The sequence below is a fragment of the Corvus kubaryi genome, unplaced genomic scaffold, assembly GCF_017639235.1.
Source record: "Corvus kubaryi isolate FWS band 111438036 unplaced genomic scaffold, C.kubaryi_AGA036_p1.0 37216, whole genome shotgun sequence".
NCBI lineage: Eukaryota > Metazoa > Chordata > Aves > Passeriformes > Corvidae > Corvus > Corvus kubaryi.
In genome coordinates, this window is record NW_024581061.1 from 157,218 (window position 1) to 182,632 (window position 25,415).

Genomic DNA, 25,415 nt, shown 5'->3' on the forward strand with positions numbered 1-25,415 from the left:
GCTACATGGGAGAGCAAAAAGATCTTTATGCCTGTTTTCTAAGAGCTCTTTAGGGCTCCAATTCTTCGGTGGGCTTCTGTGCCATACAGCATATAAAAGCACCAGAAAGACATTTCTGCTCTGAATTCTCCAAGCCATTTTCACCAGGTTAGGGCGGCAGTGAAGTTCAAAGGCAAAGCTGGGTGTGGAGAGGCATAGGTAGAAAGATGTGTGGATGAAGAGACTGAGAGCGGACCTGTTAAGCTGACAACTACAGCAGCACATCTGATGTTTGTGAATGCTATAAACAGCAGCAAAATCTATGCTCATGAAACAGACAGGATTACAGCTGCTTCCAAATTTCTTTGATTGAAGTCTCATTCAAAAGGATATATCAGACATTCCATATCATTATTTCCAAACTCCATGTCCACTTCTGTCAGTTGTCCTTTTGTCACCTTTTCAGGTAATTTTCTTGTTGCCCTTTTCTGTCAGAAACCTTTCTCTTTTGCCTTGCCATGGTAGACATTGTTATATTGTTCTTGGGGAATACACTGAAATTTCTGAACAGGAAGAGGGGCATTCTTTGGGATCTAAAGTGCCTCAATGTAACTTAGTGTTCTGCCTCAAGCTTAACTGCTGAAGACCAAAGCAAGAGAACGTCCAGAGTCTTTCGAAGTGAACAAGATTAAATCAGATTTAAATTCAAGCAGGCTTTTACTCTTAATAAATATTATTTTCCTGTAATCCATTGGTGATTTGGCCCAGTGACTTCCCAGCAGCCACAATCACTGTAGGACATCCTTGCTAAGTTTCACAGCCCTGTTTAGCTCTGGCATTACTGCAGGCTGGGGTAGGTCCCTGGTGAGGCTGGGGAGCCACCTGCAGAGGAGAGCAGGGCTGCTGGGGACAAGCTGCCCCTTGCCTCCCGGCCACCCTTCCCCAGAACAACCCTCAGCAGCCTCCAACCACACTGTTCCCATTGCACTGCCTTTTCCATGAGGGAAAAGGAAGCTGTAGGAGCCAGAAGTCATCAGCACAGAATGCAATAGGAACTTGGGACAATGATAGGAGGGAAGCACAGTCTGTGTCCCGTGGGCTGCAATATGTCACAGCTACAATAAACTGCAAGCAGCAATGGGTTTGTTCCAAGCTTGTGTGTTGTATTTGTGCAAGTAAAACATACCTGTGCATCCAATGCTGCACCAGCTGCCCAACCTAATCTGTGCTTCTGGATGAGAAGGAGTACAGAATCTCGCTCACTTCCCCATTCATATTTCACTTGCATATCAGGAATACAGAAACTCTTTGTTTGCCACTGTTGTTAGTTACTACTGCTGTTTGGTCATTGGACAGGAGAAATCAGCCCCGATACCAAGGGCCTTAAAAGGCTGGTATGGATGTAACCCAGCACAACACAGGACACATACCAAACACCAGCTTTGTTTTCATCAGGGTGCATCATTCTGGTGGTTAATAGCCAGTTTTGTCTAAAACAGGAGAAGGACAGGGTTGGGGATTTGGAACTGACTTCAGAGAGTTTAGGAGTGTATAGTTATATACTTCCCCTCAATCATTACTTTATTTCTTTGTACATTTGGTGGCTGTGCCATGTAACAATCCCTTGAAGGCTTGGCTGTCCAGAGGCTTCTAAGAACTGCCTTACAATACAGAGGTAGCATTGTGTTTCTAGTAGGTTACTTTGTAACTTTGCTAAAGGAGCCAAATGTAGCTCTTCAGTAAATTACAGTCCTACTCAAAGCAAGACAGTTCCTTAGCCTGTGGCTCAGTGACTTCTGAGAGGTTTTCTTCTCCGTTTGAAATCAAAAGTTTTCTTTTTTCTCCTTTTAGTGTTAGTCCCTCTGATCTCAGTTTAGGATTTGATGATGAACCTACACTCTCCTCATGCACAGCATTTCATAGTCCAAGCGTTGCTTCCAGTCACACCTCATAGACCTCAAAAGATATTCAGAGTTGCCTGAAAGGAATTCTGATATGATCAATTGCACAGTGATAGCATTGTCTGAAGCCAGTCCCTACAGAGGCTTGCTCTGAAGATAGGCCACTGATCAAGCACTTTTTTTTTTTTTTACTACAAGCACAAGCCAGCAAAGAATCCAGTTCATATTTCAGAGTTTGGCTGTTTTGGTGAGAAAAATGACACCTCGGAACCACAAATACAAGCAAGTTCTCATTAAAGCAGTGAAAGGTAAACCCAAATCCAAGGAAAAAAATCCATCTGCAAGAACTGTGATGCTGTTTTACTGCTGAGACATAATAATAATAATAAACATTTTAAAAGGTTAAACCCTAGTTTATAAATAATAAGATCAAGTTTCAAACACACATTGCCAAACAGCTGTTTGACGCTTTTTTCCTTCACAGTAAGGTTACTCCATGTGTTCAAGAGCATGAAGCAAAGGCTCTCCTTACCTGAACACACTGAGGTTTTAACTGGAGACACTGGGAAGGCAGGTGAGGTTTCACAGCTAACTTACAGGGATCTCAGTGACCAAGGTGGACTAGGGATAACAAACAATCTGACACCTGCTGCTGTAGATTAATACCACCATTTCAAAAGAGCACCTTGTGACAAGCTAGAAGAATCCAAACTTAGGGATAAAGACAATGAAATGTAAAATACAGGCTCACCCACAGCAGTATTTTCTGGCCATTCAAAGGTGGATACTTATCCCGGCAGGTGGGGTGCTGTCACATGGCAGGTACCTTATGCAGTATTTTCAGCCAAATTGTCCAAAACTGGTTTTGCAGTCTTGCCCCTGGAGCAAAGCTGACTTTGCTGGCTCATGGGGAGATACCAAATATAGTGGTGGAATTTAAGACTGTAGCTTAAGGACTAGAGAAGACTTTCAATGCTTAATGAGAAAAACTAATCACGTACAGCAAAGAACCCAGGGGGTAATGTTAGTGCTAAGTCTAGTGCTGGGGGGCTGCTGCTTTTCCAGGTACATGGATTTAATGCTGATGCCTAGACTGATGCAAAGGCATGAGTCTCTCCCAGCAGCTTGCACAATCCCATTAACACAGATCATGCCCAGCTCTGTGGTGTATATTAAATACCCTGCCATAGCAAATGGGGCGGCTTCCTGCAAACACCACCTCTTTGGAGAGTTACAGAGGGGAAGAGGCAAGAGAATCAGCTAAATTTGGTGGCTCTGAAATGATGGCCTGGGTACTCTGGTGGGGCACTGCAAATTCTCAGGGGTTGCCTTAAGTTAAAGGGTTTTAAGCCTGACATTAAAATGGGCCATACAGTTAAAGTACATTGTTGCAAGGCTTTCAGTGAGTAACCAGAAACTTCTTGTAAAAATACTTCTGAATTTAGCGTAAGCTGAACACAGCATATAAACCATGGGGCAACCCTGTAATACTTTATTGGCATAAGGAGCCAAACACTGACAAAATAAAAGGAGACAATTTTCAGGTGAGGGTAGACTTCAGAAAGTTTGGGAATTTAGTCTGTGTTTATTTGTCATGAATGTTTGATATTTGATAGTCTTATGTTACAGCTCAGATGTTGCTCACTTATGGCATGCCCCTAAACCATACAAAGCCTGTATTTTATTTTTATTTGCAGTATAAGTGCTTGTGAGGGAACTTTAAGGATTTACCCATGACCATGTGTGTAACAATCTACCACAAAAGCCAGTAAGCCAGAGTTGAGCCTAATTTCAGAGGCACAGCCTATAGAACTTTTCTGCTGAAATTGTATCTAGGAGTACACAAGGCCAGCTGACAAACACCTTCCTTGCTGGAGTCTGTGCACCCTTCAGATAAACTGCTGTCTCTCATAGATTAATCAAGTAATTGGAGGAAGCTCTTCCAGCTTGCCTGGGAAACCACATGCTGTGTTAACTAAGGAATACCTTAACAAACAATATGATTCACTTCAGACTTAAACATTTTGGAGGAAACCAAAATGAAGAAAAGCCCCAAACTAATTTATCAACTTTTCCAGTTTAGATTACTTTCCCATGCATACATACATACATACACGTGCACACATACATTCACCAGAGTTTAAGCAATATACTGATTTTTAGAAACTCTGACTATTCAGGTTCTCTGCACCACTTAACACACATCAAACAGAGAACTGATTTATATGAAAATGACACTAAACCATTCTTTGTACATGGCAGTTCAGCCAACAGTGAGAATCAGCCCCACGGGTAAACTATCAAGGGATCAATTCAAATTATTTCCAGCTCAGCCACAGCAGACATTACCATATGCCTCTTTTCAGAGTGCTCAGCTGACAGCTGATGTCTCTTCAGTCTCCTCTGAGGCAAACTAGCTTTGTAGCTGGTGATCTTGATACAAATATCCTCAAAAGAGACAAGGCTGAGTGATGACAATGAAGAACAGAATTGTTGTATTTTTTACAAATACTTATTTCTCTGAAAATGTTCATTTCTTGAGGACATGCAGACCATTACAATAAATAAATTAATTAATAAAATTATGGAAAAATAAAAATACCAGGCAACCTGTTACACCTTTATTAGGAGTAGAGAAAGTTCATACTGAATTACCTGGGATTTAGCACATGAGCACGAACTTGAAACTTCACACTAGGGCTGAGGTCTGTCATTTTCAACACCATTATCTCCAGTGTTGTTCAAAACAGAAATACAGTGTTGCTGTTTATTTGCTAAAGGCCCCAGCTCACACTGATAAGCACCAGTTAATCTTCCAATATACTTCTCAAACTATTAAGTACAGACTAAATTTTGTAGCAGAGTTTATCTTGCTGTCCCACTTGCTGCCGGTTCGTGATCGCCAATCCTTGTTGTGCCAACTACAGCAGCTGCCACCTTGGAAAACTTAATTTCTATCCGATTTAATACAATGTTTTGATTTGCTAAGCAGGGAAGCCAACAGCATGTAGCTGCTCAGTTCTTAGCCAGCAGTAGCTCTGCAGTTCTGGATTTCTCTGTCAAAAAACATTTTTCATCCTAGGGCATGCTTGTATGGAAAGGAAAAGAAGGTGTAAAGAGCAAGGCAGAGTGAAGGGGAAAACCAGAACAGCCTTCCTCTTCCACTCCTGGAAGACAGTGAGACCAGGTAGAGAGGATACTACAGAACCATTTTCTGCACTTTCTTATTCAAGTTTTGGAAAGAGGAGGTTACAGGAGAGAGAGGAAGGAAGATGCCGTGGCTCTGAATTTAACAAGGAAACTCTGGAGAGAATGCACCAAGAGATCTCTGGATAAAACGCAGATGTCATCTGTGCAATCACATTCCAATTATTGCAGAGACTGATGGAATTTTGAGAGGGTATCTGCTTGGAAGGAGGACACATTGAACCAGTAATGGTGGGTGAGACCAACTAGGACAGCAACACAATGAATGGGTGGTTTTCTCTTGAGGGGGTGTGTGTGGGGTATGTGTTTGTGGGTGGTTATAAATCGTTTTGCAGGGTATTTCATATCGTAGAGCATCTGTTGAGCTTTTGACTCTCAATATAACAACGCCAACCCTCTCAAACAAGTTAGAAACCTGTGGCACAGAAGTGGTAAGTCAGCTCAGAGGAAAGGGGTACGGATCACGAGAAAGCAAAGATGTCTACATGCTGAGAAGGTGAAAGCCAACAACTCTCTCTAACAATCATTTCTCTCCAGCTGGGTTACAGCAAGGAACCTAAAAAGCCAAAACTTGGAAAAGAGAGGAACTCAAAAGCAGGGAAACACAGACAGTGCTAAAGATGTTAACAAAGTATGTTCCAAAAAGCAATGAAATGTGAAATGCTAGTCTTTTACTTTCCTGGCAAACAGTCTATGCAAGGGAACAACTGCGTGGAATGAGCAGAGAGGTAACTTTCTGCAGTCGTGTGCAGGCTGCTCAGCTGGCTGCGCGGCAACTCTTCCCCAAGCATTAGAGTCCGGCTTCTTCAGAAACCAGTGCCACGGGCACACGGACATCTATGGGATCAAAGCAACTGAGTTTCCTCTGGAAATACTGCAGAGAGACAACCCATATCCTGTGTCTAGCACATGCCATGCCCTTAAAGTTTGTCCTGCAAACTATAACCATCGATGTTACAGACTTGCATTAATCTGAAATGATGGAGAATCACTCACCTATGTCTCCCAAAGGAATGGTCCCACTATGGATACCCCATACTCACCTTCCAGTGACTCACAGCATTTCAAAGTGCAATTTGATGGCAAACTCAATTGCTTCCTTCAGTTCAGATCTGTCTGGCCACAGACACAGTAGCATCATCCCATTTGTTCCTTGGTGAAAGCATGAAACGCAGATATTTATGCCTTAAGATTTTCTGAAAAACTGACATTTTACCAGTCATAAATTAGAAAGACAATTATACCTTTGCAAACTACACCCAGCAAAACTGGATGTACTCTGCAATTACTTATTGCAATCCCAAACATGCAGATCAAGATCATCTATTGAAATGCCAGGCATAAGTTATTCATTAACTAAAACCATTCTGTAATTTTATTGATATATTTTGTGGAGTTCACATATTTTTGTACAGCAAACATAACACTGTAGGCCACAAGAAGCTGCAGCACTATTGTTTAATAGCAGCAAGGTATATTTTATAATCAGGGTATGTGGATAATAAATAGTCTGTTTCTTTGGATGTGAATGTTTAAAATGAAGTTCTGCTGCAGCTTCATAATGTGATTGCTATTTTACAGAGCTTATACACAAAAATATATATGCAATCTTTTTGTCTATATTTTATACAAATACAACAGTAGTTTGTGAATACATTTTAAAGTACATATACATGATAAGCAACTCAATTTCCCATATCACAGGATAGCAAATTTTAAATGCAAGAAACGTATACAAATTCAGTCTGGAATGCAGGGTTGTCGGTGTTCATTTTTTTTTTCTCTACTTTTTTTGACTCAAAACTTTTATCATTAAAAACATTTTAGCATACAAGTCCAAACAATTTTTTCACTAGCTAAAAATATAATTTCAGCAATCCGAGTCAGGTTTGGGTGTGTCATCATTCCCCAATATACTCTTCCCAGTTTTTTTCTACGGCTTTTAGTAACATATAGTATGTTCTTCACTCCACACCATATAAAAAGCCCACATTTAACATTAACTAGCAGTCACCTATTTTTGTGAGCTGGGCTTGTCAGCGTTTAAATTTGCATGTCCAAAATATTACTTTTGCAAGTGCATATGAATACATTGTGGTGTTGCACAAAGTTCATTAATGACAAATTAAGTCACAGTATAAAAATATATCATACAACTATAGGTCTAGTATAGTCCTTTTTTTTCTATGGGTAAAAATACATCTGAATGAGACAGGGAGGTTTGTAGCACCATGAGAGGAGTTGTATCCCAAGTTACATTAGCAGCATGATCCAATATAACAATATTGCAGGAGTGTTTCTGAGGAGATAAACATTCACTCTGGTTCAACTGTACCACTGAAGCTTATACTGAAAAGTGTTTACATATGATTAGCAATAGTTCTGTGTCACTTCCAGGGCTAGATAACTGTTATCAAAAGACACTGCCTTCCAACAAAAGTAAGACACTTTTATTGCATAAAAGCTTTGGGACTACCCAAACACATTTTGAACTACTGTGGCATTACTTGTAAGTTGAGCATGATGCTAAGTAAGCTGCGGTTTAAACTGTACACTGGGGGGAAGCAGGACGGGCAGCTAAGCCTATAATGGTTTACTACATACCAGATAAGTACATATATTTCAGAGGTTTATCTATAGACTGAGAAGAATACAGGAGAAGCTGCTAAACCAGTGTATGAGACAGACATAACAAAGGATGCAGGATCCCCTCAACATTTACAGATGCAGGATCAGGCCCTAAGTTAACTTCAGACAGCAGCATAGCGATGATAGGATATGATAAAAAAATTCTGTATCAAATACTGCATGTTAAATATTTTTGACAAAGTTTACCATCAAGAACTCCAGAGGACACAGTTTGCAAACGGTAAGGACAAACTCCTAATTGTTTTTGACTGGTATTCAAAATGGCGGTAGAAGACAGTGTAGTTTGAAACATGTAAACCTAGTAAAAACCATTGTAAAACCCTTAAGAAAGACACACTGGTTCTGTGCAATATAGCAAATTGATAAGAAAACACTGTAAAAATGTACCTGTTTAAAATTACAATGTCTACCATTTTGTACACAAAGCATTATACCAAAGGCCTACATATATGTAATCTAATGGCACTTGAAACAAATTATAATAAAAGGTTTTATAATAAAAAGCATAACCTGTAAGAAATTTTATTAAAAGGTTTAGGTTTTCTTTTTGAAAGTGCTATATCTTGTAATATGTGTAACATAGAGGTTGACCAAGCTTTATTTTAAAAAATATTGGCCTATAATACAAGTTTAGCTCACTAGGCAAATGATCCTGAAAATATGTACTCTTAACATTCATTATTAGCTTAATAAAGCAATCAGCTCTGGCTCATGTTTCAGTCAGTATATGGTTTTTAAAAACCGCTACTGCCAAATTAACAATAAATCACTCTATTCCACAATTTTCTACTAAATAAAGCACAAGCAACAAGTACACAAAAATATATATATTTAAAAAAAAAACCCCAACAACAAAACAACCTTACTAGAAGTTTAGAAGTTGCACAAAGAGTGGTGCATGATCAGCCAGCCCTCCCCCCTCCCGCCAAGAATCCATGGGAAATCAAGAAAACGGGGTTTAAAAACTGATGGTTTAGTAGTGGCCAATATTAACTCTGCCTAAGTGATGCTCAAAAGCACTCTGGTGGTGTTGGTATTGCTTAAAGGGTCAGTCTGCTTCCATGTTACCCTACGTCCTAGTTTAGCTGCAAACACACTGGGTGTGGCCACCCACTGAAACTCTGACTGAATGAGGTTCAATATCTTGTCTGAGGTCTCTATTTCTCAAGTGAAATGTACATCTAACTCCAAGTGAAATGTCAATCCCTTTTCAGGAAGCTAAGGCACTAACAAAGTAAGTAAGGGTTCTGGCTACGCACTAAGAAATGGGTGTTGGCAAAGCGTCTGTGGGTTTTGCTTTCTATGAAGTCTTTCGGCAGCTGGGGCTCATAAGAAGTGGCTACAGACTGGAAATTGGTGTGCCAAGGGCTGCCCAGGGAGGGCAATGCTGCCCGGCCACACTGCTGGGCCAGCTGCAGGATGCCAAGCACTCGCAGCTTTCCTCTGCTGCAGGGAGAGTTGTGGATGCTCGGCTCCATGTGGGACATAACCCACTGGAGGAATTAAGTCCATTTATCTTCATCTCAGATTGATTAAAAGGATTGAGAATAAACCCAAATGTTTCTTAGATGCGTTATGGTTGCTCATTTAAACTAGAGTTACATTTGGTTGCATTCAGCTTGTGCTCTGTTCACCTGTATTTTTCTTTCCTTTAGGAAGGTGAAGAGAAAAAAAGCAATATTGAACAAATCATTCAACTAAAGATGTAAGCAAGTGAGCAATCTGTTTCACAGAAACCAGGGGAAGCAGTCGTGAAGCAGAGCTAAATGCCCACTTTGAGATAATGTGCTCCTAAACCCAAAATCTAGGAGTAGTTTGCAGAATTTCAAAAGGTAATTTCCTTATTAATACATCCTTATTTTAATGCCTTTGGAACACAAACACATTTATAAAAATGTTATCTTTCAGTAATAAAATTTAAATACACATATGTATAAAATAGTAGAACTACACCTGCATATTGCTCCTAGAATTAAAAAAAAACAGTAGGAGCTACTGATAAAACATCTGGAGCATGAGCTCCTTAAATGGGAGCAACTTTTGTTTCTGTGAAGTATATTTAGTTTAACCACTTAAAACCTTCTATGAATCCTCAATATGGTTTGAGAGATACTCATGTACTTGATTTCCATTTTTTAATTCCTTGTACAAAAATGACAAGGAAAATAATGTTATTGTTGAATTACAGCAACTCTAGTTTGCTTTTATGCATCACAGGGTTGGTTGTTTTTTTAGGTTTTTTTTTCCTCTTTTGGTTATTAGGGGTTGGGGAATAGAATATATTGCATTAGGTAAAAGTGGTGTAAGCAATATGCTTTTACTTCACTCCTAAGAGTCCTGTCTTTAAATCTTGGCAATGGGCAAAAAGTCCCTAACCAAGTACCCAGGTGTAGAAAGTGTGATTAACATCTAACTTGTTGCTTAGGAGGACAGAACACACCATGTAACACAACTGAAAAGATCACTCCAATAAAAACAAAACAAAACAAACTGGTAGTTGCAAATTTACATTCACTTTCTGACTGCACACTAGTTTTGAACTGAAAAAAGGTACACACTTTCTGGCTGGACTTGATCCACCCTTTGGCAGTGGCAACAGGAAGACTGATGCCTACAAATGTGAATACACTGCTGGAAGGTTCCTATGCAGTACTCTTTCTATGCTACTAAAGAGAAAAAACAGCAAGTTAAGAATTAAAACAAAAACTGCGACAAAATATTCTGCATTACTACATTACGACACTTTTATATTTCAAGATCAGCCATTAATTTTGCCTGTTTCCCTATACCAGCGTCACAAAAGCACAACAACACAGTTCCAAATTCAACTTGAAACATTTGTCATTTAGGCAAGCAGAGATTCTCTGTTGAAATTCTGTTCAGCCCTAATTTTAGAGAATTAAACTAAATTTTTTTCTTCTGTTTCCATAACAGGCCACCAAAATTTAAGCCAGAAAATGGCAAAACTCTTAACAACTTTTATCATGACTTCAATACAAGTCAAAATGCTATATATATGTACATGTGTATATATGGACTTCTACATATACACACACAAGTTTTCAGAAATATCTGAATTCTATATTTATTTTAAAAATTTAGATTTGTCATTATAGAACAGGTCAGATGTGTCACCATTTGGGAAGAGGATTTGTTTGGAAACGGACTGGAGAATTTTTTTCCCAAATCTCAGGAATCTTTTGTGATACATACCTTAAATGGATTATTGTAAATAGTAAAATATATTAAAAGGTTAAAATGGCAGTTCTACCACTGACATCAATGAAACGGAATAGCTGGTATGGTTGAAAAGGTTTTAAAAACGGGATGAATGTTGTCAGTTTGCTTGGGAGGACTTTCTACTGAACATTTTAAATGTGTAAATTGGCAGTGAAAATGAAAACAATACCATGAGACTGTTTAAAAAAAACAAGAAACCAAAGTAAACACAGCTGAGAATAAACACTTTCAAAACATTTTTAAAAAGTTAATTTAAATTTCTTACTGGCTTCATGAGATTGGTACTGTACAAAAGCAGAGAATTTATAATGTCTTATAGTAGGCACTAAGTTAAAAATGGTCACCTAAGGCATTTCTACAAATAGACAGTTAACAAGCCAGCTTTGTACATCCTATTGGAAAGCTTGATGAAATCGTGGTAGGGTGGTGGTTGTGCTTAGACTGCTTGTGAAAGCTGCTGACAATGAGTGCAGAGACCCAAGACCTATACTATTGCTAGGATCTTGTGGATCCTGGGTTTGTGGTGGAAGTTGAGTCATAGAAGAATGTGCCTCCTCTTGCGTATAACTCATTCCGAGGTTTCCCACTGAAACAGAAGGATTATAGGGAGGGCCATTTACAGGTATGAAGTTGAACAGCTGAGAAAAGTCCAATGATGGGGCGTTTAGAGGTTCACTAATAGGAACGGAGCCCTTGGAAAGGGAAACTTCCCCCGACCCATCATCTAGTGGCCCTACTTGTGGATCCAGCCCTAGTTTTGATGAAGATGCTTGAGAATCCTGGGATGAAGAAGGCATACCACTTTGCAACTCCATTAAGTAACTTTCAATTTCCCCTTTCAATGGCTGTTCCTTTTCAGGCATAGAAATTGCGTATGAGGTAGTACCGAGCGGATATTTCAACGATAGCTGGTGAGAAGGGTGGACAGACTCCATATCTATTGGACAAGGCATTCCCAATGGTAACGATGTGGCAACCATTTGGTGTGCAGATGCAGAACTCTGCATGGACTGAATCTGAGTGTTGTAGAGATTTAATTGCAAAGTGTTTGTAAATGGCTTTGATGTCAGTTCACTGGAAGGTAAAGACATCACTGGAAGCAGCTCATCCTTAACAGGCACAGAAACGTTGCAGGTAAAGGGATCTAGAAGGTCCATTGGCTCTGTTTTGACCTTCAAAAGTTCTTGGTTGTGACTTTTCTTCATGTGGCGCGTGAGGTGATCCTTCCGCCCGAATCTCTGTGCACAGTACTGACAGAGGAAGTCCTTTCTTCCAGTGTGCACTACCATGTGTCTGCGGACATCCTTTCGGGTGTAGAACCGACGATCACAGTGTTCACACTGGTGCTTTTTCTCCTTCACTCCACCCGATGACTTGCCTGCATGAGTTTTTAGGTGCTCCAGCAGCACTCCTGTGCTTTCAAAAGTCTGCAAACATACCTTACAGGTGAGGTCACCACTTGTTGCAGCATGCAAAGCCAGGTGACGTTTGAACCCAAGCTTGGTATTGTAGTTCTTTCCACACTCTTCACACTTAAAGGCCTCTTTGTTGGGATTGTGTGTATGTAGGTGATTCTTTAGGTGATCTTTTCGGTGAAACATTTTCTCACAATAATTACACTTGTGGGTTTTCTCAGGAGAATGAGTAGCCATATGCCTTTAAACACAGATATATTCTGTAAGTAATTATTTTGATCAAAAAACACACGTGCTCATTTTTTAATGGCAGCTAAATACTACACTAACGGCTGCTTTGCAACAGAACCTTTTAACTGAAAGCATGACACTACAAAGACAGTTTGACAAATTTAAATATAGCAAAACGCGAGCCATTTCTCTTAAATTGACACTTTAGTTTTGGTGGGTTTTAGCTACTGTAACAGGGGTATATGGGCAAGTATGAAAGTACTCGTGTAAAAGTCCATAGCCAAAGAACTTTCAGTCCATACTCTTGTGACAATTCCTTATACAAATGAAAATTCTACGCTCATTAAAAACAAAACAAAACAAAAACAAACAAACAGAAAACAAAAGCAGAAAACAAATTAAGAAACAAAATCAAAGACATTAGCTTGCAAACTTAGGTAATTTAGAATTCTAGAAACAATCCAATGGCTACTTTAATTAACATGTCCTCTCTGCAATCAGCTGAAGGCGTACAGAAATATATACTTTTACACGGCTTAACACGGCCAACATAAAATAGATAATATAATCTGAAAGATAAATAGAGTTTAATACCTTAGTAATTTGTACTTAGAAACAAAGGCCTTGGTGCAGTCTTGTTGTGTGCACTTGTAGGGCCTCTCTCCTGTGTGAGAGTATGAGTGAACCTTTAATTTCTCAACACTGTTAAAGGCCTTGTCACACAGTTGGCAAGGAAAGTTTTTTCTTGGTTTGGTTTCACCACGCTTACGTTTCCCTGAAGGGACTTTCTGGGTATCTCTTACTTCTGACAAATCACCAGGAATGACAGTGGCCATCGCAGCCTAAACCAGGCCTTCTTGTTGGACACTTGGGAATTGCCCAACTCCACTAAATGATTTAGCTTTAGATGGCTTCTCAAGTTTCATGTGGTCGTAAAAGAAAGCAAAAGGGGACTGGAAAAAAAAAATAAGAAACAACTAGTTTGTAACTAAACTTAGATTTTGAAGTTTACTTGCTATGTGATGCTTCTGAATAAAACTTAAAAATAAAGTTAGGTTCAGCTGGTCTAATGTAATACCTACAGGTTTCTTTATACTATTTGCTGAAACTCTTAAAACGCATTGCTCAGGATGAACAGATCCACATATGCCCTGAAATCACACCTCACAACCTTCCCCTCAAGCACTGATGGAGAACAGCAGAGTTTCTGTCAGATTAAGGGAGGCATCAGGCAAAGATGGCACCTTTTGGCAGCTTCAGATTTCAAAGGAATTACAGCCGCACCTGTGGTGTTTGCACGGACACCCCCACGCACACATGCACGCATGCATGCACGCACACAACTATCAAAGTGAAAGTCTGTAAGCCTCAAAATGTTTGAAAACCTGCACCACACGCGGCAGTACCCATGCTGACAGTATGGAGGGCAAAGCTCGTGTTCCCTCTCGCATGTACCTCCTTCCCTGTGATTACTGCACGTCTACGCAGCTACTCTAGCGAAATGCATGCACTGCCAATGACGCCTAACACCATGTGAAATTCTCCTGTAAACTCACCCTCTGCTAACAGAGACTTGATCTATGAATGACAGAAGTCCCATGGATTAGGGATAGATTAGATAGATCAAGGTTTTATCAGCCCAGTGCTGGAGACCCCACCCTCCTTATGCTATCCTGTGAGACACGAGGGCTGTAAGCATTCAGACTCAGGCTAGCTCAGGATGGAGGCTCCTAGTCCTGCCCCTGTGGCATAGCAAAATGTGAACTAACATGGAGGCTTTGTCAGGAGGTGCATGACGTGATCCTTGTGTCTGACTTGTGGGTGAGCAACTTTAAATTCGTCATCTGGTATCATATAGTGGCAACTGGGCACCTGCCATCACAGGGCACTCAACAGCCCTCCTTTGTCAGGAGGTGCTGACAGCTTTGCTTCATCCTTGGAGCACAACTGCCACTACAGATACCAAAATCCTGTGCTACCCGTTGTGGGAAGGGTGGAGCGTGAACTCTGCAGCAGAGGGGACAAGGAGGAAGCAGGACAGCACTCAATGCAAGCATTTGAGAGGGCTGGAACGCCCCAAAATTTACCCTTTCTCCCTTGAAAGTGCCATCAGCCACCCCCAGCCCTGGTGTCGTGGCTGGCAGCTGCTGTCCCCTCCGGTCTCTGCCGGCGCAGCTGCGCAAGAGGCGGCCGGGCCGGGCCGGGCGGCACCGGGGCCGGGCGGCACCGGGGCCGGGCAGTGGCCGGGCCAGGGCTCGGCATCCGGGCAGCGCCACGGCCCCGGCAGCAGGGCCGGGGGAGCCGCAGCTGCTGGGACAGGTGGAGCTGGGCAGCTGGAGCCGGGCAGGCACCACCAGGCTGCAGCTGCTCCAGCCCAGCACCACCTCCCCGGAAAACAAACCGGGCTCTTCCCTGCTGGCAGTGAGGGAGGCCGGGTAGCTGGGAGGGAGCCGAGGCCTGGCCTTAGCTGTCCTCTCAGCCCTGCTGAGGCTCAGCAGAGACGGAGGGAGCCAACTGCTCCGGAGAGGAGCAGAGAGCACCGCCCGGGTGTGCTGGGGGGAAAACTACACGGTCCTTGCAAATGCCCCAGCGTGGTCCTGGAAAAAAGCGAGAAGGAAGGAGAGACTGTGTTTTCCTCAATGCATGGAAGGACAGGAGAAGCAGGGAGAGGAAGAACGGGAAGTGCCTCTTTAATGTCTGCATTTTAAGAAATCCTCAGACTGAGATCTTCATTTGGAATGTGTACACAGAATATGTCTTTGTCTAAGTCTTTTCCTCCCTCCTCCCCATAACTTTTCCCTTGTCTTTAGCAGAGGAGAGAAGTACTGGCACACCAAGATGGAAATCTGCTTCCTTTCAACCCTGAAGAATGACAGGCTAAACTATGCTACCTTCTTTAAACGAGCAGTTTTGTAAGACCACCTTTATTCCCTTAAATTTCATAAGGAAACACTAACTTCTTTTAAAGATACCCAGTGACAGAAAAGGCGTTTCTTTAAGGACTCTTCTGATTTCAGATTTCTCTCAAACTCATTCCCACTCGTGGGATGAAGCCTGGAGACATCAGTTCCATGAGTGGGAAAATGCACAGGTCTTCAAAGTATCAGCTTAATTTTATTTTCTGTCTCATAATCGACAATCTAGTTCACTAATTCTAGTTCATAAGGAACAGTTATTTGGAGACCTGGGAGCAATAATTTTCTTCAATAAAAGTAAATGAAGACCAGTTCCACAGACTTCAATTAAGCCACCAATGTAATCAAAAGGAGGGTCTGATTCACATCAAAGCTGTGACATATCTGTGGATTGAAAGATTTTTTTTTCAATATAACCTCTAATCAGAATCTGGTAATACAATTAATTTTGCTCTTCTGTTAATGAACACACTGGTCTTCAATGAATATTGGCCTGAATGTAGAATGAAATTTTGTTTAAGTCTAATCTCTCCTGACAAATGTAGTTCAGGGGGAAGAAAAGAAATCCAACCTGATCTACACTTACACAGGCTACTTGCATACCACACAGGCACCTGCATGAGACCCACCACACAGAGCTAAGAGCACAGCAGTCACAGCCCTCACTGCGTGGCCAGAGCAATTAGAACCCCAATGGGGTACAAGGGGTCCAGCCCCTCTGGCCCCCTGCAAAATCCACACCTAGCCTGAGACAGGGCAGGCAGGATTAGTGGAAAGGGCAAGGGAACAGCCTCCACAGGCTGCTGCACAGGACTGGGGCTGCTTTGACCATGCTGGGTCCAGAGCTCAGCAGCAAGTGGACTCTGTGCCCAGACAGTGACAATGGAAGCAGGGACGGCAGCAAAGACAGGGAAGGAGGATGAGCTGCCACAGGGAGGGAGAGTGGACAGAACCAGGATGGGGCTATGGGGCCAGGGAGGCTCAGGGAGTGCTGCATAGGTGTTGGGAATGTCTAAGGACATGAGCATAGGGGTGAACTGGTAACACTGGGGTGGGTGGGAAGGAACTGAATGCGCATCAGGCTGGGGAGATGCAGGATATTAGGCCATGTAGGAGGGTGCTCTGCAGAGTCTGAGGTGATGTCAGAAGCAGCGTTTGTTGTGAAACAGCCTATTAAGCTTAACTGTTAAATTAACATCTGACAACTCCTCACTCCTTTTCTCAGTGCAAAGTCACACCTCAGGCTGGAGGCTATCCTATATTCAGGCCAATATAACATTACTGTTACCTTCCGAAAACTTCAGGTAACCTAGCTGCTATACCAGTCAGAACATTCACAGGGACGAAGAATTTGGGTTTTGTTCCTCTATGATCAAACTAATTAAGCTGACTTTGAACTGTGTTTAAGTGTCCTTAAAAATGCATCATTAGAATAAATATAGTGTGGATCCAATCTCAATTTTATTAAAAAACACATGTGCACTATTATCTCAGTACCATTTCTCAATAGGTGAGGCAATTAAGAACGTCTGTATTGATCTCTGAATAGCAAATAACCACTTTTTTTCCTTTTTTGGGTGTGGATATATAGACTGAGCAATGGAGATAAAACTTAAAAAAACCACTGATCCTCAAATATTAAATTTTCCAAAGACCAGCTGAAAGAATTTTATGAGTAATATTGCCTGCTTGTGTCTCAACATATTATCACTTAAAATCCACATTCTTACTGGTGCTTTCACAACTGCAGGATGAATGATTATATGCAGTATCAAATATAACACATTACACAAAAGCTTATATATAATACTATTTTTAAAGAAGCATATACTTAAAGCAGGATTAAAGCAGCCTCTGTTCAATGCACACCTGATGTTTGCCCACTAAAGTCCTCAGATTTTGGTCTTAACCAGTTCCGCTGACTCTTCTTGGAGGAAACCAGAATCCAGTACTTCCCATTTTTACTGGTCTGAAAAACAAAAGGAACAATGGACTAGACTCCAGCGAAACCAGGACATTCATAAAGGCTGTGATGCGGCAAGACCAGGGATTGGAAAGAATCGGAAAGGAGAAGTTAAAAGGAACAGATCCAACCCATGCACAGAACATTATATACTGTTAATTTTAAACTGTAGGAATCATTCTTGCGTTATCAGTAGCAATTACGCACTTCAATTTGCAGTATACTTACATAATTTCAACTAATGCTATGCTGGACAGTGACACATAAAGAGATAAAATTAGACAAAAGCAAAGGAATTTTCATAAAGTTAAAAAAAAAAATCCACAGACCACAGATAATTTAGAAGTAACAGCAAAACATGTGAAATTCTGGGCCCAGACTTGAGTTTCTTACTCAGAAAAGGACTGAATAAGAGAAGATTCTGGATTAGGCCCAACTTTACTAGAACCTAATGCCTTCATTCTGCTTAATTATACAGGAAATAGCAGCTTAAAAGGTGACCTGCAAAGGAAAATAAAATTAATTTTAAAAAAATAATAAAACCTCTTAATGATGAACATGCTACAGGTAAACCCCAAAAGAGGGCACGTCTAGGTATGCCTGAGTAAACTGAGAGGGCTTTTTTGGAATTTCCCTTGTATCTCCCTTTCCCCTGCCATCATCCTTTTGTAAATTTGCAGCAGGTCTTCCTTTTCTTGCTAGAAGGCCTCCTGGATGACACGGGTATACAGAGAAAATATGTTCAGTGCCTCACTGTAATGGGGAGGTTTATCCTGTCCAATTCTTTCAGATGTGTAAGGGCAAAGCCCTACACAGTGCACATACCCCACAGCAGGCTGAAGCTATTTGGCAGGAGCCCTCTAGCAATGTAACGTTTCCCCACACACAAACCATTTTCCCTTCTGGCTTCCCATTCATTCCAGAAACCATTCTTCCTTTTGATACCGAGTTCAGGTCTGCACAGCCCCAGCATGGTCTGTTGGTGAGCATGAATGTGAGCAAACAGGTGTCCCTGAACACCTATAAATGTCGGAAGTGCTTCAGAGCAACTGACTGAAGCTCTCTGATGGCTGAGGAACATTTATGTGGGGCTTTGTACATACAGGCAGGAGGCAGAAACAGCTCCAGTACCCAAAGAAAAAGTTCTGTTTTCAACTAATGAGCACAACCGTCACCTCCACTTTTTGAGGTCCCCAAATCACCTTAAGGGAGAAAATGCTGATGACTCCTTACCTCCTCTCCCAGCAAGACCCTTATAAATCAGTTACCCTGCAATGCCCATCTCAACATCTTCCAGTATCACAGAGGAAAGGAAGAGCTTCATTCCCCAGATGTTTCTACTAATGTAGTTCACAGTAAGTAGACAATATGTAAGACAGACACACAGATATAATGGACTAAGTCCTCATGGACTTAACTCCTTCACTATTCATATTTACAGACTATTTCCTGCTTGGGAAAAAAAACCCCAACACATCCTGCCTAAAATATTATAAAGTCCACTCAGTGGCATTTAACATTTTATCTTAAATGTTTATAGTCCTGAATGCTCACCACGTATCTAAAGTTGCTCTAGCAAAAAGCAGATGCCCTCAGAGACAGGCCACTAGAGACATGGAGAGACTATTGAATTGGGGGAAAACAAAGCAACTGGAACAAGTATATAAGTAAGATAAATATGAGATGTAGCTAAAATGCTGAGGAGAATGGAGGAGGACAGTCAGGTACTCTTATTCATTCATTACCTTACCAATACAGCAAAATCACAATTCAGTGGATACAGGAGAGGGCAATGCTACACCTACAATTAGTGGGATCTCAATTTCTACAGGGCCATTATTATATAAAAAACTCAACAACATACATACAAAAGGGGCTCCGTTTGTATGAATAATGAAAATATTTACTACATTCGACAAGATTAAGTGGAAAGATAAAATAATTCCTATGCTTTGCAACAATAAACACGCCATTGGATAAAAGACTTGTCCTTATGCGCAGAATACAAAAGTTGTCCATGATAATGCTGATTTCTAGACCACCTTTCTCAGAAGCTTTTGGTGCTAGAAGATCCCTGAGGCAGAATACTGGACAAAGATGTACTGTTCTCCTTGCAACTGCTTATAGTCATAGTGTTATTAAGCTTTTCACCTAGATGAGGTAGGAAGAATTTTTAATGAGTAACAACGTTCAAATTATTCTCCACATGAAGCAGAGAAGCATCACACTGCAAAATGCACTGTCACATGCATGTGCCCAAAGCCCACTTGGGTAGCAGTAACAAAATATTACTTCCCTAATTTGTCAGAATTCTTAGAATTCTTACAATTTACCAGATCTTCCAGAATTTGTGAGGCACGAATTTTGCTAACTCTCCAAACACCCTGATAATTCAGGTTAGATAATATTTGAATTTCAACCATAAAAAAGGGAGGAAAAAAGAAGTGCCCCAAAACCCTCATATGGAAGATAAATAATATAAAATATAAATATAAAATAATCTATTCCTTTTTAATATTAAAAAAGAGTAACACTTTTTTTTTTAATTCACAGTTCCTATTTAAAAATCCGAGAAAATAGTTACACTTAAAAATATTTTAAAACATTTGATATCTCAACTAAAAGGATAATGAAGACAATACAGAAATATAACCAATAATCCTCCTCCTAACTTGCATTTCATACTTAAGAGGGTTCAAGCACAGTAAAGGAAAACAAGTTTCATGGTTATTTTCTTTCAAAATAAAAGAGCAAGAATGAGAACACAGTACTGAGAACACAGTATTTGTCATTTTGCCTTTTATATAAAACAGCAAATCTAGCTTCAATTCCCAAAATCAATCAGTTTGAAACCAAAGGAAGGGTCCTAGAAATATGAGAATCATAATAATGGTAGCACTCAATAAGGAGTTAATAGCATTAGAGCCATCATGGTTTTAAAATATTTCTTTAAGGAAACAAAATGAAAAGCAGTTACTTACCCTATGGAAACTGTGATTCTTTAAGAAGTGCTCTCCGCACAGATCCCAGGTGAGCACGGACTCACACGGACAGGACCAAGGCCTCTGTAGACAGTTATGTCCATCCAGGCTGTGCCTGTGAACCCTCCCAACTCTGCACAAGGCAAAGGACTCCCCAGCAGTGCCACGCTCACCATCACCCCACCTAACACGGGCAGCAGCAGTGGCAGCTCCCCCCTCTGCTCTTCACTCACACCGTGGCACAAATCCAAACGCACGCGTCACTGCCATCAACGTGCTGCTTTGGCAAGTGGCAACCTCCCTCTCCCCTGCTGCTCCCTAACCTGTGCTCCCATCTCAAGGGTTTAGGTGCAGATGTGAATTGAGCTGGCAAGGTTTGCTGTGGCTCATGAAAGGGAGCAGGGTCACGGGAGAGAAACACATGGGCAAGAGTTGATATCCAGTTGGAAGTGTGATGAGAGGTTTGGAAAGCTGAAACACAGACTGGCATCCTAGTGGAGGAAGAAAGAGGATGAACAAGTATAGCTCAAGGAAGCAAGGAGCTGCCACTCAGGGTGGTAATGGAGCAAACTAATTTCAGGATGCACCAGTCCAACCTCTCCCAGGTTTGCCAACAGTAAAGACTCATTCAGAGTGAAGGACAACAGATGATTTTTGGTGCCTCTATTGCAAATGTACCTGGAAGAGCCACCATTACCGTAGCAGAAGTAATGATTTTTCCTCTTTTCTGTGACTAATAGACTGACAAGCAGTCACCTGACTAAAAAGTACTGACAAACGAAACCTGCTCTGCTGGAGCAATCTGGGATAGCTAGGGGAGCTGAGCTGGTAAAAGCATCAGCTAGAGACAGCTGATGTAGCTCAGAACAGCCAAAGGGACTGTGAGACAGCACCTCCATTTGCAGAGAGGCAGGCACTGGAACAGGTTGCCCAGAGAAGTTATGGATGCCCCATCCCTGGAAGTGTTCAAGGCCAGGTTGGATGGGGCTTTGAGCAACCTGGTCTAGTGGACGGTGTCCCTGTCCATGGCATGATGGATGGTACTAGATGATCTTTAAAGTCCCTTCCAACCCAAACTGTTCTAGGACTCCAACTACAAACCTCACCATATCTGCCCCTTTCAGCTGGGGCTGTTAAAATAAATGGCACAAATGTTACCAGAGATCCTGAAGATGAAGGAATCTAACCCCACATTAAGGCAACTAAAGAAGGAGCACCATGTAGCCTTCTCCGGCTTTCCCTGTGCTGTGGGCTTACACACAAGCCTCTCACTAGGCAGTTCCATTTGTGGGGGAGCAGATTTAATCCTCTTGCTGTTGGAAGGGGCTGAGGGCTAAGTGGTGAAGTGCCTGCATTGCTCCAGGACAGCATGCTGAGACCTGCAGCCCTGCAAGGCTCAGACACCCTTCCTTGGTCAACAAGGATCAACGTGCCTACTGCACACTTGTACGGACCTCAGAGAGAGAGCAGGAGGTCTGACCGGCTTTGTAGAAAAACGCTAGATTTTCTGCAGCAGAAGCTTCACTGCAGAGTAGCTGCAGGCAGCAGAAGATCCAGCTGCCCACCTGTGACTTTCAGAGGTCCCTCTTACAGAGAATTAACTTTCTGTAAGGGAAGATCTCAGATGGAGAAGCTGATCCCACCAATGGAAACAGTCAAGCAGGTAAGAAAAATCCATACAAAGATGTTGAAGTATTGATGATTTTAGGGGTGCCTTTCTCCAACTTGAATTAAAATCAAGTCTTCTGACTGAGGCAGGGGTCTACATCCCTGCTTGTGCTTAGCAGGCCATTTGATCTAAATTTATTTGAACAGCATGTCATTCTTTAAAAGAGACAGCTGAGAGAGCCTGCTTACCTTTGCCCATACTTAGAAAGAGAATCCTGGCTTTGGAAGGAAGCTGCTGATCCTCCCCCATTTGTCCTTGGCTGAATGGGGTTGGAGGGGGAAAGGGGCAACAAAGGTCTCTCTGTGGTTCTCCTACATCTGGAAACTCAAGCTGAGGCATTGAAGCTGGAGGACAGAAAGGAGGAAGAATGTGCATTGCTGGGGTGAGACAACCAGAAAGTGGGTTTGACCATGAAGTCTGCCTAGGTCAAGAGAGGCTCACACCTGCACTTTCACCAAGTGAAATTTAATTTTCTCTCTGCTTTTTTGTGTAATCTGGAAGAGATTTGAACAGAAAGCAACATGTACAGACACTGGGCACAACTGTCTAAAACTAAGGCACATTTATAAAAATGGCAAGGGGGACAGATCTTGGCCCCCAGAGCCCTGTCTCTGGCATTGTGGCCTTTTGTATGGCAGGCAGTGAGAGGGGAGAGCTGGCAAGTACCCTACCTGACAGCAGCTGGGAATCAGCCAGGGTTTTACAGCTCCTCTTCTCTCATAAGCTGACAGACAGATGTGAAAACACAAAGGGGTCCAACACAAAGGGCCCCAGTGGGACAAGATGGCATTGAAAGGTGGGTGAAGCCACTTCTGCATTTTCAGACAACAGTTACTGCAAATAACCATTCAAAGATGTAGGCCCTGACCCTACTGTACAGTGGTGCTTCATGTAAAGGGAGCACACACACACATAAACTCATCACAAAAGAACAGACAGTTTTGCTGTGTGGGTTTTTAAAAAATAAATACAAGGCTGTATTTATCTATCTTGAACTTCAAGACCTGCTTATAGTAGGCAGTGGAATTCAGGGAAATCTTGGTCCAAGGATTCAAGCTCTAGTGTACAGTGTAGAGGAATGGCTGAGAGAGCATGGTAGGATAGCAGTGACAGCATGCACAGGCTGCAGAAAGACATAACCAAATCCCCAAATCCAAGCATGCAGCAGGAGAACTGCCTGTGAAAGCTATTGCAGGAAAATGGAATGATGTGGGCAAAACAGTGCAAATATCTCTCCAGTGATCTCAGGTATAAACATCAGAATGACTTGGAGATAATAACACATAAGAGTTCAACCCTCAGGGAAACAGCCTAACATCTAGAACACAATGAAATAACATAAGCACTGAAACTAAAACCAGGCAACCATTGCAGTCTGTTAGTGACAGCACATTACTAATATCTACTGTGTGCAGAATGATGATTATGCTGCAAAGAATATTATATAGAAGATAGAAAAATACAAGATTCATCAATACTAGATTTTATTTAAGCCTTTGATGTTTCATTTTTTTTTTTTTTAAACATCCACAGAACAGAGAAACCTACTGAAACTGCAGGTGTTTGAGCAGGAAAAAATCCCAATCCTTTCAAACTAGTCTGAAATTTGGGTAGCAACAGAAATAAATGCACTAAAATTATTAAACACATTTCTTTTCCTGTGGGCAGTAAATACACAGATTTCAGTAGTAGACATGTGTTCAATATACGTATCTTTTATTAATTAATAAAGCAAGCACTTGGAGGAAAAAACCTACTAGATTCCTGTGGGACAGTAACCATCATACAAAAATAGGTAGATATGACTATTAAGTTCAATATGTTTTTTCTCATGGTCATAACTCTTGCGATTCTGAGAGCTGTACTACAGCCATGAAATTTGGACAACCAGCTTTTTAATTTTAGACAGTAACTCATTCTTATAATATGCAACACTAGAAAGAGGATTACATAACTTTTTTTTTTCAGAATATAGAAGAAAAATTCTATCTTGCCTTTTTTTTCCCCTTAAGTTTCTGGAAAAGTAGAACATGAACTTACTAATGTTTATTTTAGCATGACCTAATAGTCTGTAATTTAAAGAAAAAAAAAAATCACAATACCATCCAGCATCTCTTTGTGGGCTTTCCATGTTTCAGATTACTTAGGTCCACTTTAAGTCTTGAGAGCTCAGTTTTGGTTACTAAAGTTCCAAAGGATTCCTGGTTATATACTAAATTAAAGGAAACAACAGCTGCCTAGAGCTAACCCATCTGATGATTGTGGTTTTATGGGCTTTTTAAGAATCTCATGGCACTGCATGGATGTTTTTCTAAAACTTTGGAGAGACTGTGATACAGATAACACTGTTAGTGTAGTTACTGTTAGAATTTTTAAAACCTGCAGAAGTGTTTTCATGTGTTTTGGAATCACACCATCACCACCACCACCCCTCCTCCTCAAGAATAATCTGCATCCATTTTTAAAGTGATGATGCTTCCGTGAAAACAAGCTTTGGTTACTATTCAATCTCCATATAGGACCATGCCATTTTTATAATAAAATGCAAAAACAAATCCTGTAGATGCACATGTAAGCACAAATACACAACCTAAAGGTGCATGAGATTATACACGAAAATGGTCAGGAACTAATTGGTATTTTTAAGAAGTGTTTTCCTTTGTCACAAGATACCTTAAAATGAGTGTGGGTGTGCAGGTGAGATTAGCAGTACATCTAGGCCAGTATTCTGTCTTCAGTAATAGCCAGAAGTAAAGAACAGGTGACAGACGTGTGGCATTTCTCTGATTCTCTTCTGACCACCAACTCCTTTAATGTTGGGGACTTTCTGAACTGTCTGTGGTTTCTGTTAGAATAGCAACTTTTAGCACATCACCCTTCCAAGCAATAGTCCATGATTCTCCTGGAAACCATATAATTTTTTATAATATCTGCAACATATGTTTGACAAGTCATCCCACAGGTCTCTCCACTACTGATTTCATGGAGAACCTCTTCTTTTTGAAGGCTCTGAAACTGCCTTCTCTCCTAACTGTGCATGCTTTTATTTTGAAAGGCGGTGGTTAGTCTTCATCTTCCTTCCTCTGCAGATCTCCACAACATTGCCCTCAATTAATTCCCTTCCCAGACCAAAGTTCCAATTTACAGAAATATTCTTTAATGGAAGCCACTCCATGTAGCTCATCATCCTTACCAACCTTCTCTAAGCTTCTTCCAGTTACAATAAACCTCTGAAGGCTCCAGAAATACACACAACATTTGGGAG

The 25,415-nt window shown here is 41.2% G+C and overlaps 1 protein-coding gene across 2 annotated transcripts in view; it reads right to left on the reverse strand.

The window, feature by feature from the left end:
* Positions 1–6,439: 6,439 nt before the first annotated feature.
* Positions 6,440–25,415, reverse strand: part of PLAG1 (PLAG1 zinc finger) — a 51,996-nt gene continuing 33,020 nt past the window's right edge. Inside the window, exons 2-4 of one of the 2 annotated variants that reach the window (XM_042022561.1) lie at positions 17,407–17,506; positions 13,217–13,575; positions 6,440–12,632 (exon numbers count right to left, since the gene is read on the reverse strand). In XM_042022561.1, coding sequence (XP_041878495.1) covers positions 11,369–12,632; positions 13,217–13,458 — 1,506 coding nt within the window. In that variant the 5' untranslated portion in view covers positions 13,459–13,575; positions 17,407–17,506 and the 3' untranslated portion in view covers positions 6,440–11,368. The remainder of the gene's footprint in view (positions 12,633–13,216; positions 13,576–17,406; positions 17,507–25,415) is intronic. The other variant, XM_042022562.1, reaches the window with a different exon arrangement.